General features: G+C 37.1%; 2 protein-coding genes across 2 annotated transcripts; one reads left to right on the top strand and one right to left on the bottom strand.

Annotated features, from left to right (window-relative positions):
* The first annotated feature begins 108 nt into the window (after positions 1 to 108).
* On the top strand, positions 109 to 8,160 carry LOC110852147 (activated Cdc42 kinase-like). Its single transcript, XM_022100135.2, has 22 exons — positions 109 to 590; positions 702 to 860; positions 989 to 1,126; positions 1,222 to 1,425; positions 1,516 to 1,621; positions 1,721 to 1,764; positions 1,849 to 1,997; positions 2,065 to 2,141; positions 2,202 to 2,265; positions 2,337 to 2,428; positions 2,525 to 2,715; positions 2,960 to 3,063; positions 3,629 to 3,780; positions 3,854 to 3,905; positions 4,080 to 4,115; positions 4,909 to 4,957; positions 5,042 to 5,255; positions 5,333 to 5,454; positions 5,548 to 5,940; positions 6,013 to 6,082; positions 6,179 to 7,245; positions 7,349 to 8,160. Exons 2-22 carry the CDS (start codon positions 765 to 767, stop codon positions 7,787 to 7,789), a joined length of 3,861 nt encoding a protein of 1,286 aa, XP_021955827.1. The 5' UTR covers positions 109 to 590; positions 702 to 764; the 3' UTR covers positions 7,790 to 8,160.
* Positions 8,161 to 8,227: 67 nt separating this feature from the next.
* Positions 8,228 to 14,785, bottom strand: LOC110852463 (neuralized-like protein 4). The gene is made up of 25 exons (XM_022100543.2): positions 14,565 to 14,785; positions 14,383 to 14,457; positions 14,199 to 14,309; positions 13,995 to 14,108; positions 13,775 to 13,913; positions 13,449 to 13,687; positions 13,321 to 13,369; positions 13,167 to 13,260; positions 13,015 to 13,087; positions 12,800 to 12,940; positions 12,584 to 12,739; positions 12,494 to 12,528; positions 12,404 to 12,428; positions 12,243 to 12,336; positions 12,070 to 12,171; positions 11,917 to 11,996; positions 11,772 to 11,861; positions 11,415 to 11,655; positions 11,246 to 11,337; positions 10,660 to 11,184; positions 9,536 to 10,531; positions 9,267 to 9,435; positions 8,882 to 9,178; positions 8,673 to 8,808; positions 8,228 to 8,594 (listed from the first exon to the last, which is right to left on the bottom strand). Exons 1-25 carry the CDS (start codon positions 14,649 to 14,651, stop codon positions 8,369 to 8,371), a joined length of 4,386 nt encoding a protein of 1,461 aa, XP_021956235.1. The 5' UTR covers positions 14,652 to 14,785; the 3' UTR covers positions 8,228 to 8,368.
* Positions 14,786 to 14,921: the final 136 nt, after the last annotated feature.

The raw sequence follows: 14,921 nt of genomic DNA on the forward strand, positions 1-14,921 counted from the left end.
AGGAAGAGGAGGGTGAGATGTGATAAGGTGTTGAGGAATCTTATTGCATGAAAATCTCTCCGAGGCGAAAAAAACAAGAATTTCAACTCAGCACAGCATAATCACGAATGGTTCGTTCAGTTCAGCTCGGGCTGTGCCACTAAAATCTCTTCCCCGGTGCAGCAACTTTGTATTTGCAATTTTTCAACATATAAAAATCCATAATTTATTTGCTGACTGGTGGTACAATTAATACTTATCAGTCATTAAATATTTATCCAGCTAATTTTTTTGTAGTAAAAACTCGTTATGGTCGCACAATATATTAATTATGCCGTCCTTGGCTGGACTGGTAAAATAAAGTAAATACACAAGTCAGCCAATTGAGCTCAATCAGGCTAATAATAATAATAAATAATTGATTACATAATGTGTCTGCCTGCATAGAACATAACAATTTGCTGGGGAAAGACTAAAGAATGGTGTTTATTATTTCGACATGAATTTGTGCTTTAAAATTTAAATGTTAATATCATTGTAAAGTTGTGCACGATAATGACGAGGAAGCATAGTTCTGCTGCAGCAGTGATGACCAAGAAAATTGTTTAATTGTAAGTAAACAAAGTTTAATGTTGGAAAAAGAAAGTTTTGTAAGTTTAACGAAACAGATCAATTGCATTTTACATTTGAAATTCAAATTTTGAATCTTTTGGAAACTGAAGGACCATTTTAGTAAAAGACTGAAGACACGGGTAAATTCCACATTGTGGAGTCTGCAATTAGCCATGAGTTCGAAATTCAATGGAAATCCGGGTCTATACGAGTTTCTCGTTGAAGCAGAACTCCAACAATACTACAACACTTTGAAGAATGAGTTAAAGGTATTAAATAATTAAATAATTACTTCTGTTATTGTTTGTTTGGCGTTTAAACCATATTCTTTAGTATATAAGTGCAATAGTAACTAAATTTGCTCATTTTTGTGTACTAACAATTATGATACGATTAGGTCCAAAACCCATCCCAACTAAAGTATGTGACTGATGAAGACCTAGCACAGGTCGGAATGTCACGCCCTGAGATCAGAAGACTGAAAAAATATTTCCAGAGACACTTTCCTAGTAATGTATTGGCGAAAATGAAAAAGGTATCAAGCTTTAAGTTGATTATATTCACATCTATAGTAATATCGGCATATTGCAATACTTAACTTTTTCTATAATTTATTCATTTGTTATTCAGATGCTATTGACGAGAGGAGATAACCCAATATCGATTGCATCCTTATCCAGTCATACGCAGAGCTCATTGGGAAAATACTCTAGGACCGTTGCTCCAGGCCGTCATATTATTCAAGCAGATTCAATTGTTACTAATAAAACTCTTGGTTCAGGAGAGTTTGGAACGGTGCAACAAGGAGTGTGGACAGATCACGATGGACAAAGGGTCAGTTCAGTGTTAATAAATTGTGCTACTAGATACTACTTTTCAATATGTCGTCGTCATGTTTGATAAGTTGTGTATTTGTAATTTTAGATTCAAGTTGCCATCAAATGTTTAAGTCAAGACAAAATGGAAAATAATCCGGTCGAGTTTTTAAAGGAGGCAGCGATAATGCACGCTGTTGACCATGAGCACATTGGTATGGTATCTATTTTTTCTCGATGCTGTTTTATCCAGTTTAAATTTTGAATTTTGCAAGGTTATTTATGATTTGAGCATCATTTTTATTTTATTTTAGTTCGATTGTATGGCGTTGTTTTGGACACTTCGGCTCTAATGCTGGTAAACGTTTTTAGCCCCTCAATCCTCACAAGTTTTTAGATAAATCTGCCCCAATTTTGTGTACATTTTGTTTTCTTTTACCAGGTAACCGAGCTTGCCCCTCTTCGCAGTTTGCTAGAGTGCCTGAAAGAACCATCCATGAGACCAAATCTTAGTGTTCCTACTCTTTATGACTTTGCAATTCAAATCTGTGCTGGAATGGAGTATTTGGAGTCTAAACGACTTATTCATAGGTATAATAGCCGCACAAACAAGCGTACATACATATATGATAAGTATATTGACTTCATCAATCTTTAGGGATCTGGCGGCTAGAAATATCTTGGTATTTTCCCGAAATAAAGTAAAAATTTCGGATTTCGGTCTGTCAAGACAAGGTATTCGTTTCTTATCAAATTGTGGTAAAAGTCCCTTAGGTGATATATTTCTGTTTTTAGTTGGAGTTGGAAAAGATTATTACCAAACGAATTTCAATGTCAATTTGAAATTGCCAATTGCTTGGTACGTCAATGTGATTGATTACATATCATAATGATAATAATTATGAGGTTATTAATTGGCGACTGTGGTAGGTGTGCACCTGAATGCATCAATTTTCTCCGCTTCACAAGTGCGTCTGATGTTTTTGCGTATGGAGTAACCTTATGGGAGATTTTCACTTATGGTACGTTTCGACCGGTTGGGGTTTTGTCAGAGTAGTTATTTTTAGCTACTCCATAATAATAGTAGTAATAATAATAATAATAATGTACGGTGTCAGGTTTCCAGCCATGGGCCGCTTTAACGGGACAACAAATTTTGGAAGCTATTGACGAACCCAACTACCAACGTTTGGAAAAACCAGAATGTTGCCCTCATGAAATTTACTACCAAATCATGCTTAAATGTTGGCAACACGATGCTATCACCAGGCCAAGTTTTGCTGACCTTTCTACCAGACTTCTTCCAGAGGTAATGGGACATATGCATGTATGTACACGAGTGTGCATACGCATATATTTTTCGGAGACACATTAACCATTTCTTGAGTAAACAACTAACAAGTAGGGGATTGAGTAGTAAAATTTTATTGTACCTCACAACATAAACTTATAAATGTAACAACCAGCATCGTATCTTTGTCGATGCATTTCTGGAATTTGTTTGCTTTGACGTATTCGTTGTTGGAATGAACCGAGCATTTTTTATGTTGCAGTGTAAACCGGAACAAGTGCAAGCCATTCGGGAGAGTGAGAGGCGAGGCCGACGAGAGTACTTGGAGTATGACGCAGGAGATATCATCTCAGTTCTTGAGAAAAAGTATGTGACACTTGACTGGAGTTTTTTTGTGTGATCTTGAACAATATTTGAAAGTGTAATGAACTGTATTATGCTTTCTTGCGTATGAATATACACATGTGGGCATGCTTAAACCACAGAAAACATTTAGTTGGTTTCGCTTTCTGTTTGAAGAGTTATGTTCGCTTTGGTAAATTATTATTTGCAGTGTTCTATTTTTAGTTTATTCTTTAGAATCTCGCATTTGACCCCAAGAAATATTGATGTCTCGTGTTATACTCATTTCACAAACTAACTGTCGTATTTATTCCATTATATATAAGATTGGGTTCATACACGTGGAAGTTGTTGAACTCTTGCCAATATGCCAGCAATTAGGAAATGTTTTGATTTTTCCTGTCAGACTTAACTGCATTTATAGAATTCTACAATTTTGAGTTTTTTTTGCGGAGTGACAACTTTCTTCTTGTGTAAAGTTAATAATAATATGGACTATAATTATGTCTACGTTATAATTTGCTTCAAACACATGTCTGTAAATTGTACCATGTATGCATAATTACTAATGTTAAATTCGATTGTTAAGGTCAAACCAAGGATCTTCTGATGACAGTGGACTGCTTGTGTGGAAAGGAGTATTAAAGGATGGAAGAACTGGGCTTTTCAATCCTGCCAATACAATCACATACCTCGGGTCCAGTTTCCCAACAGTTAAAAATAGTCCCTTCACAAGAAATGGTAAATTTTGTGATTTTATATAAATCCTCCTCAGAATGTGTTTTACTAAATGTTTTTTTTCTACTAAAATCAGATTCCCGATCATCTTCATTGAGGAAAGGTCGCATTAGTGTTGACATGATTAGGTTCGTAAAACCCAACCAATTCGCTTATCTTTTGAATCATATTACATACAATTGTTACATATTTACCATTGTAACAATTTGTGCAGTAACAGCATGTAAAAATGAAGACTATAAGAGTGATATAGTTTTGAAATGTTCTAAAATGTATTTAAAAAAATAATTATATATCTCTAGTGGTCCACAGGGAGATTTCAAGCACACGGGGCATTGGTACGTTTTTTATGATATTTAAATACAATTCCTAAATTAAAATCTGAAGCAGCGGTTAGCAAAATGACCTTGCATGCAAAGTGACTATTTAGGTTAAATGCGGTAGGGCATAATTTTGTATGCAAAATGCGTTATGCAAAGTGACACCTGACCAGATGTATAAAAAGTATACATATGAGACTGAACATAAACAGATCTTAAGGATTCTGATCTAAAAATTAAATTTATTTATGTTATTATCTTTCATTATTACAAACTAAATTGCACCTCTGCATAATTATTATTGACAACTATAATAAACTACATACCTGTCCTGTGACCCGACTTCATAGTCATCAACGTGGTCCGATGTGGCGATTTTGCCCTATGAGGATTAAATGCAAAATATTTAAATAACGGAGTACAATAAGTGCAATTAAGTAAGGCCTACCTAAGATTCCGGGGAGACCTCGACCTACTTCTACATTCTCTGCTTCTACTTCGACGACGACCTTGACTCTCGTTATCGAAATCCATTTTGTGGCACTATTTTTAATTAATTTATAAGTAATTTATAAATTTATATTTCTTAACATGAGAGAGGAGATTATAGGAGTGAGTGGAGCTGCTGATGAACGAGGAAAAATTTGATCATTAGCCTTTACAGCGATGCTTTTAACTTTTCAAATTTTTCGGGTGTTATTGTATATCGAATACATTATACAAGCTAATTTAAAACACTTACTATAATAAGAAATAAAATATACTGCACCAAATGTAATAATAAATAACTAATAATAATGTGTAATAATAGTGGCCCGGACGGACAGTTTTTTGGCGATATAGCATTCCTCGGAAACAAGGTAAAATTTCATAACCATTCATAAGCTTCATTAATACTTAACTTGTGTTCTTAACTGATTGGAATATGTATATCGTTCTACTAGTCATGGGTCCCCAAGCAAGTAGTTCAAGTAGTTCCTCCGTATAAACCTGAATCCGGTGGTTCAGACACACTGTCTTCGGATTTTGCTACTCCAATTGCAAGACTTCCAGCCTGTTCATCAAGTAAAACAATGCAAGAAATTGCTGGAGACTTGGCATCTAGTGACACCGCCCCTCTCTTATCGACAGCCGCACAAATGAACATGGATGAAAATGGTTGGATTTACATACATTACGGTTTTCCTTCATATTTTGCAATTGTCCTAAATAGTATGGCTGATTTGACTACATAGATCACGAATACCATGAAATATCGGACGAGGAAAATGAAATTGTGGGAAGAAATCGCGGAGAAATGGGACACAGTAATCCAGCTTTAAGTTCACAATCGCCCCTTGACAGTCCTCGTTTTGAGGTTGGACATATTTTTTTTTAATTTGGAGCAGTAGGGGTTTACAATATTTACTGGCACTTATATATATATATATATATATTGACGCTATCTCAGAAAACCTTTGACCTGGGTCCCAGTTTGATTGACGAAGTATTTGGTGCCCTTCAACAAGATCATCCCGACGAAGCTCACAATGTTCAGAACGAATTAAGAGAAATGGCTCGATCGAAAAAGAAGTTTGCCACTGTGAAACCAATATCTTCCTCCGACAGGAAAACATTGGATCATGCCATTCATTTAGCTAATGAGCTTGCGAGTCGATCAATGTTGGATTTAGATAGACATGGTAAAAGTGGTACGAATCACTCGCTGGATGATATCTCCTCGCCAAGGACTCCAAATTCCCCGAGTCACAAACGCAAATTTTCTTTTATACTTGGAGGCGGGCGTAATGAAAGAGAGCGAAGAAATTACTCTCAAGAAGCTGCGTCAATCCCCGATATACAAGTACGTTAAGTACATATATGGAGTTAATTCTGTTTTAATTTTTTTCCTATTATTATTTACTTTCGTATTTAGTCGACCTTAACGGAAGAAGCGAAAGAGGCGTATAATTCCTTAGTTGATAAACCATCGTTGGGTGCCCTAGGTATCATTTTATTTTGATAGATGTGTTCAGTACATAGCACATATAGTCGATTTGAATTTTCCTATGTTTGAGTTTGATTTATTTATTTTGGCATAGGTTTTTTAACTCCTTCATTTGAAAACAAGTCAATGAGTTTCCATTTCCCAGAAAAAAGTAGCTGTTCTTCAAAACATTCAGAATTTTTCGAGCTGGAACCTTCACAAAAACCCAGTAACCCCGAAAGTATTTCGACCTCTTCAGCAATCCAATCTTCCAATGGATCGCATTCTATGGGCATTGTTAGAAAGTCAAAACCTAGAAACCTCAGCCTTCCAGATGAAAGGATGGTCATGAGTTTGGAACATAATTTTCAACAGCAGGCAAATGACGAAGTTGACGGGAATCCTTTGAGACTTTTGCGTCAAAGCAAAGGTCTTGGTGGAACAAACAATGTACTTCCATTACCTCCACGAGATCGATTTCATAAACCTGTGCTCGGAGCCGTTGGAGGTTCTCAATTTCCGCGCCACCAACGGAAACACCCTCTTCTTGTCCCATCAAAAATTCCAATGTCAGAGTTCACTGGAACACCACCACCTCCTCCACCAAAACCGATACGTCAAAACATTAAAACTCAAGAACCGACATCCAACGAGTTGAATGGAAACTTGACCACGACGACGGAAAGTGAAACTACATCTATAGTTGAAGAGGATAGTAATAATGATGAAAGGCCACCAAGACCAACGACAGCAGCGACTTTAATGAAAGAAGGATTACCAAAAGAAGAGTCTGTTCTATCTGCTGTGATCGAATCTCTGAGAAGGAATCAGTCGCTAAATACATTCAGCAATACAGCTGATAAAATTAAACTATATGAAAATTTTGAAACGAGCTGTCCCGACGAACCCTCTCAAACTCCCGAATTATTGAAAGCGAATTTGGAACCTACTCCTATGAAACCACGAATTCCTCGAGGAGATTCCCCAAGTAAAGCATCATCTCAGGATAAAAATTCAAACCCCTTCCAACCTGTTCATAATCGCCGAGTTGCAAGCTTAGATTTAGCACCCAACTTAAATTCAGAACTTAATTCATCAAAAAAGTCCAACTTTGAAACAAATTTTCAACCAGATCATGACTTGCTCAAAATTCGAACTGTTCGAAGGATTTTAGGGTCTTCTGTAAGTTCAAACTTTTCATAGTAATACATGGCCATACAAAAATATTACTAATTGTGTTAATTTACTTGAAAATTGATGTAAATTTTCAATAACACGTACACAGGCAAGTGACGAAGACTGCAAGTGGGCTGTTGAATCGACTAACGACGCTGCTCATGCTGTAAAATTGCTTCGTCTAAAAAGCCTACTCCCAGAAACATTGTTAGAAGACGGCGTAGGAAATATTGTCTCAGCTTTGGAGATGTCACATTGGGATGTTGCTCTAGCTGCTGGATTCCTTTTGGATCGTGATAAAGCCCGGTCCAGAGGAAATGGCAAGACCAAATGTCGATCTGAAGCTACAAGTAGTCATTCTAGATCCGAATACTCATCTTTTGTATATAATGACAATTTTACCTCATCGGATTCCAATGACACCACAGCCAACAATAATCAATTCCATTTAAGCACAACTCCTGCCGATTATAGCCATTGCGCTGCTGGTGTTTCAGGCAATTCTGTTGCAGATGTAAATAATGAACATATCCGCCCAACTCGTGTCTAAAACACGCCATGCAATAATGGTCGAATTAGTGGACATGTGTTGTAGCTACAAACTTTAATCCTATTACATGAATTCTCATAAAAAGACTAAATGAAACTTTCATTTCATGGGCAGCTTTGAATTACGTGTCTTAATATGATGAATTATTATTATTGTGCATTGTGAACTGACCGATACTTCCGAAAGTCAAGGGCAGCTTATGAATAATTTAACAATTTAGACAAATATATCTTGGCCATGCATACAGTCTAGTTAAATCCATAGAGCATTTTTTTGTAAAAACGTACCACTAACAAACTGATGACATAATTTGTATATTTGTAAACTTGTATTACGTACAAAATAAATATTAATGTTGAGTTGATGAGGAATTCTGTTTTGTCAAACTGAACGTTCACTATTCAATCAATCACATGCATGTTATTAACTTCCAAAGTCTATTGTAAATAGATTTTGTTTATTTGGGTGCAAAAGTATGTAAAATTCAGTCAATGCATTACAAATATATACGGCAAAACAGTTACCAGACTAGAATAAGTACACAACTAGTAAAAATAAAAACACAAAATCGGTAAAGGACTAGTCATTGAAGTATCCACCAAGTTTGACCAAAAGTGCGGAAACATGGGTTGATCCTTGTTCTTTCGTCGACCATTGTATATTGTCCAAATTTATTCCCCCCTCTGTTAAGAGACGACTTGGCATTGGGTGGGTCGGGGAGCCGACTTTGTATGAATTTGGTTGAACGAGAATTTGAAGAGCTACTCGAGCATCTAATCTTTTCCTTGTCCTCGAATCAATGAAGCTGTCACAGAACTCTCAACTTTAGCATCCTCACTGAAATGTACGGGGTTATTGTTTAATGTGCTTAGCTCTGACTTACGAATGTGTTGGTGAAAACTCGGGAATGGCAGCATACTCCAATACGTTGGAAAATATCAGTTCAGCATTGTCAGATTTTTCATCCTTTTCCTCCTCACAAGCAGTTTCTCCATCAGCGGCAATAAGTTGACCACAATCTAGACAATCCAATCCAAATATGTTTCTACAATTATGTGCCTAATTTTGTTGATTCAATGAACTGAAAATTACCCATGACGTCGCGCACGCGAAAGATTTCCAAGCCATGATACGCTACATGCCAAGTAGTCAAAACGTTGCTCAAGCTGCTAGTGCTCGTTGTCATTGCTCCGCTCGCATTTTGATTACAAGAAGTGCTACTGGTGAGGTTATCTATAATAATGTTAATCGGGAATCTAACCCAACCCAGTGGCAATGTGTATTCCACTGGCGGATCCCCTTGCTTGCCAATCAGCTCCTTCTCACCTCGAGATTTTATACATGGCTCACAAAAACATACGGTGGGTTCCGTTGGAACAAAAAATGCATCTGAAATACATGCATAATATATGATATTCATCAATTATTTGAACTCCATTGTTAACGACTCATATTACTAAAGTTGTTCAAATTGTACCTGGAATGACCAGGGAGCGTTTAAAGCGCAAGCAGGCATCTAAATATTCACAAAACTTTCTTGGGTTTAAATCTATTGACGATCTTGAGATTCCGACCAACACTTCTTTCTCTGTCAGCTCATTCTTCAATGATAATTCCTTTTCCTCTTCCTTCCCAAGAATTGTTATCTACAGGATCAAAATTAAAATTTACAAGTTTCATTGTCAGGTTTATTATTACTATAAGTACGCTTGATTATTTAGTGTAGTGGGATTACTAAATTCTAACCTGCTCTGCTTCTCCATACAAAACAACAAGAGCTCTGCACCTTGATCCGACATTACATGCAATCACATTGTCCATGCTGCCTACAATTATGTGTAAATTGTGTGCAGAATCAACCATCAACCCAACGGTTTGTCCCACTTTGAGAGTGTTGAGGTCAACTCCAATTTTTTCTGAAGTTCTTATTCCATTTCGAAATACATCATCTCCCATAACAAGCCAACATGCTTTTTTCAAACCTAATGCGTTGAATGGAAATTGAATTCGTTCAGGATTGCATTCTAGAACGCCAACCATCAAATTTGATGTCCACTTTGGATTAATTTGATCAATTCTTATCTCAAAAATTTTCCCTTTTTGTAGGATCTGATTGCTAAATACAAAACCTTGGTATCCAGACGTCCGTTTAGCTGTGAAATTTCCATTGAGTAGTTCAATGTTGCGACTGTGATTGCTAGAAAATGCAAGTGGGGACGAATAGCGTTTTGTAGTTGTAGAGGGGATTATAGCTGTGTTTGGTGAACTGGGGCCTGGTTGTGTTGGAGAATTATCTTCTGGAACCGAAAGAGCCGACTCAGCAAGTGCATTAGTATCCAGACCTTCTTTGGACGAGGTTGTCATTGCTTTCATGGTGCTGGTGATTAAGACTGATTCACAGGAGCCGAACAAGTCAATTGCCACATGCATTCTCTTTGGGACATTTGTCGCAGCGCATCCCATTTCCTCCCCATTTATAAGGAATCTTAAGGTTCCATCCTGGGATATTTTAACCCCAACTCGATCTCCTACGCATAACCGGTTGAGGTTGACGCAATAGTTGTCTCTTATAAGGCTGTGATTTTTGTAAACAGCGCATTCCTTAATGAACCAAGTGTCTGAGCAAATTGCACTTAGTTTTGCCGGAATGTGTGAGGATGGATACTCATCACTGATACCGAGGGACGTGACTCCAAGCATTAAGGCACCGGTCCATTTGGAATTAATTTCCGAGATTCGTATCTATACAAATTATTTCGTCGGCTCGTATTATGTATGTAAACATTGTAAAAGATTATCACCATGATATTATAGTAACGGGATGGATATAAGTATCTACCTACATACATAAACCCAACTATTTCACTTACTTCAAATGTCTCATCGAAATCCAGCGGAGCCGAACTAAAAATTAGAGCATTGTTGTAATGACGAATACGCGTTGCAGTCAAGTTGTTATTTTTCAGGACAATATTTTTCCCACAGCAGACCGAGAAACGGTGACTAGTATCATTAAATGGGAAACTAAGGCTGTCAACAGCTTGTGATGAAACAAGGGACACATCACCAACACGAGTTATTGACACTTGTGCACACTGTCCATACAGGTCAATCACAGCAAAGACGCTCGATGGAACTTCGATTGGAGCTGCCCCCATGTCTTCTCCGTTGATGAAGAAATGCAACATTCCGTCCGATTTTCTCATCATTCCCACTTTGGACCCGACGCTAAGGCAGTCTAGATTACAGAGGTAACGATTTGTGATAGTGTTTCCACCACTCATTATGGAAGAACCGCTGAGCATAATTGTCGTCGGAACAATCCCATCGTCTACTAGATCAGTCATTGTGTTAGGAAAAATTAAATTTTCTGGCTTAATCATGGTCACTCCAGCCTGTAAATAATAAATGAGTTAATCAATTAATTATCAAATTTTATCGGGACAATTCGAATACCTCAATGTTGCCCGACCACCGATCCACCATGCGCTCAATGACGACTTCAAACAGTTCGTTATCCTTTAGAGCACGGGAGCTGACAACGATTGCTACGGAATAGAATGATTGATCAATCTAAATACTTACATATGCTCGTTTTTATAACTAATTATTAACTCTGTCTAACCTGCGTTAAATTCTCCCAAAGCATTTGGTCTGCACGCGGTGAGACCATTGCTCGAAATCCTCGCATTTTTCCCATGCAGGTGATGGAATTTCAAGTCGCCAGAGAACATTGACTCGCCACTTACCGACCTCCCACCCAATTGTCGCACACTTTTGCTGTCTTCAATATTATCACTGGTGTAATTGTTGTCGCTGTTTATACCACTGTGAGTTATGATGGTGGCCTGAGCAGCCTGTCCATACTACATCGATAAAATAAAGTTGAGATTGTGATAATAATTGTGATATTGTGTGTTGTATTATAGTCGGAATATACAGCAATAATATATATAGATTTATTAAACACAGACCAACTTACCAAGTCAATGACGCCATAGACATTATCCGGAATGTGTGAAGCTGCACATCCTTGATCAGCTCCATTTACAAAGAAATGCAAGTTGCCATTCTAATTTAAAAGTGAAAAGTTAAGTGGGATATAAACGTAAAAAAATGGTGTGTACCTCTTTTCGTAAGACACCAACGCAATCTCCAACCTTCAGTCGATCCAATGATTGCCCATACTCGTCAATAATGGATTGACCTACATGGACGGCATAATCAGCTCAACCACAAATTTATTTATAGTCATTTATTTACTGCGCAAAATAATTCACCATTGTGCATCACTCCATTTCCCGTCATCATCCATGTTCCTGATCTTACATTCGTCATGGTGCATGGGTAATCCAAAGACGTAGGTGCATGAGTTGTTACCCCTGATTAACCCAGCAATTGAATAATTAAATTTAAAATAAGTAATTTATCAAACCATGTAATACGTTGTTACCAATTTCAATTGATCCTGCCCATTTAGTGACAATCTTATCCAATCGTATCTCAAACATTTCACTCGGGTGCAAGATTCTATTAGTCAATACGACCTACGTGGACGGCATAATCAGCGCAACCACATTTATTTATATGTATTTACTGCGCAAAATAACTCACCCCATGGTTGAAATCATTTGTCGATCTAAAATGAAAAACAACTGTAGCTTATTCAGTAAAAACTTTGAATTATAAATACGTTAATCTTACTCTGGTCGATGAGCAGTACGTCCATTATTAATTACCTAACAAAATATATTATTATATACGAATCCGTTAACACGTAATAAAATTAATTACCGCAGCATGAAATCCGCAATTGGGGTGAAACATGAGTTCATCCCCAGCTGACACCGTATTTACCATGACGGATGAAGGGGTGGTAAAATCTTGTGGATTCCTTGTAGTGACTCTCAAATTGTGTTCTTCTCTCTCGTTTCGAACAACAATCGAAACCTGGAATTGTGCAAAGCAAGATAAGTTGCATGGTTAAAAATCTGTCCAGTGGAACTCTACCTTTGCAGCCATTCCGTAAAGATTACAACATCCCCAAATTGGCCCTCCATTTGATATGTTTGTTGCAACGCCGTGAGATTCGCCATTTACAAAATAAATCACATTGCCGTTTGACTTGCGCATCACTCCAATTCTGTCCCCCTAAATACATATGTAATAGGCGAGATCATGCATACTGTTGATATTATTATTCCTTCAAATGATGATCAGCGAACCTCTTGTAGTTGATCCAAGTTGAAATTTGTGTACGGGCTGTTTGTGGCCTTTCCATCATGAAGGACACCATTCCTTCACGAACACAGTTTCAAATAACTTGTAACATAACTTGTCATAATTTAACTGCAATATTACTTCAATTTGCACTCACCCACTCATGATTACAGTTCCATTTCCAACGACGGTTAACGTTGCAGGGAAATCCGCAACTCCGGAAAAGCTTTCTGGACTATGAGTGATCAAACCTTGAACAAAGAACAGTTTAAACTGTTGAATGAAAATCAAATTTATTCACCATTGCTAACCGAATTCTATAGATCCCGACCATTTATGGATCAGCGTGTCGATACGCACCTATCATCAGGAAAACAAATATTATTAAATCCAATTATTTATGTATATGTGACTTTATTAACATAATGGTTAAACTTGCTTGAAATAGTTCATCGTCTCGAAGTGGTCTGTGTGTTAGAACAACAGAGTTGTTGAACTCTTCAAGTGGTCTTCGTCTTTCCGCTGTTCTCTGATTGTTGGACAATTTCACTAATGGCCCAAAATTTGTATGGAATCTAAGTTTGTCATTTTCACTGTTGTTTTCTGTATTTGAGTAATTTCCTAGTTCTGGATGTTGTGGTAATTCTTCATGAACAACATGTTCCACAGTGTTTGTGCCTAGATTTATATGTGGCAATAACAATTTTGATATTATTATTTAAAAAATAATAATCATAACAATTCCTTTCGTCTAAAATAATTTACTTTGCTCAGACAAATTAACATTGACAAGTGAGATCATGGCACACTTTCCGTAAAGATTAACAACACAGTAGATATCAGCAGGGACAAAGGATAGTGCAACTCCTTGAGATACTCCAGCAATGAAAAATACCAATGCACCCTGATTAATAGAATATAAAGGCTAATTAATTCCATATATTTAAGCAGATCTAAAACATTGTCACAGGCATGGAATGTAAACCTGTTTTGTTCGCATAAGTCCCACAGTGTCTCCTTCTTCTAATTTCTCCAGGTCGAAGCCATAATTCTCAATTATGGGTTGACTATCGTGTAAAATGGTGCTGCTTGTCATCAACTAGTCCACATATTAAATAGCACAAAGATTAAATTATCACATCACATCACTTTTACCTAGATTAAAAAAAAAAACACATGAGTTGCTCACCCAAGTACCGTTTCGCATTTCCGTCCCACTTCTTGGGACAGTTTCAGCTGTCAAAGAATTTGGATCTACTTGGGTAACTCCGATTTCTAATCCTCCAGACCATAATCCAACCTGACACAAATCAAAACCAAACTTTCATGATGTAACTAATCGTAGGAAGAGTCATTAATTAGGAATTGAATACCTTCTTTTCAATTCTAACTTGAAAAATCGTGTTCGTTTCCAACTTATCTTCGCTAAACACAAGCCCCCCATCGAACTGTGGAAGATAATGTACCAAATTAAATCTTGAAAGTTGATTAAAGTAATGAACCGATAATTTATAATTCTAAAAAAATGCGTCGAGTGTTGTTGTTGTTGTCTCACATCAGTCTTTGCTTTAAGTCTCTCGGCAGTTCGGAAGTCATTGGAGAATTGGACCAAAGGCCCACCAAGCGGGTGGAATCGGTACATCTTTTCCACTTCCTCTCCAATTCCAAAACTAATTGTATCCAGCAATTGTGGATGACAATTATTTAAAATCTTTAGCTCTCTCGTCTCAAGACAAGAGCTCAGAAACTGTATTGCTCAAATCAATAATATCAAATATGAAGAAGCAGTTCGCTCCATGAAACTGGGGTTCCGTGATTTGTGCCTTTGATTATTAAAGTCTGAATAACTTAATTATGCATGCACAAGTTTCACCGATGGCAAATATTTAACCGTGAAAAAGTGAAGCCCAGA

The sequence above is a fragment of the Folsomia candida genome, unplaced genomic scaffold (assembly GCF_002217175.1).
Source record: "Folsomia candida strain VU population unplaced genomic scaffold, ASM221717v1 Fcan01_Sc007, whole genome shotgun sequence".
Lineage (NCBI taxonomy): Eukaryota > Metazoa > Arthropoda > Collembola > Entomobryomorpha > Isotomidae > Folsomia > Folsomia candida.

Excerpts from the sequence above, each read along its gene's own strand:
- LOC110852147 (XM_022100135.2), top strand. The coding sequence starts at position 765 with ATGAGTTCGAAATTCAATGGAAATCCGGGTCTATACGAGTTTCTCGTT. Across the intron at positions 2,142-2,201 it reads TTTCGGTCTGTCAAGACAAG|TTGGAGTTGGAAAAGATTAT; the intron begins GTATTCGTTTCT and ends TTCTGTTTTTAG. Across the intron at positions 4,958-5,041 it reads TAGCATTCCTCGGAAACAAG|TCATGGGTCCCCAAGCAAGT; the intron begins GTAAAATTTCAT and ends TCGTTCTACTAG.
- LOC110852463 (XM_022100543.2), bottom strand. The coding sequence starts at position 14,651 with ATGTACCGATTCCACCCGCTTGGTGGGCCTTTGGTCCAATTCTCCAAT. Across the intron at positions 14,109-14,198 it reads AAATGCGAAACGGTACTTGG|TTGATGACAAGCAGCACCAT; the intron begins GTGAGCAACTCA and ends TATGTGGACTAG. Across the intron at positions 13,370-13,448 it reads GAGACGATGAACTATTTCAA|GTGCGTATCGACACGCTGAT; the intron begins GCAAGTTTAACC and ends TCCTGATGATAG.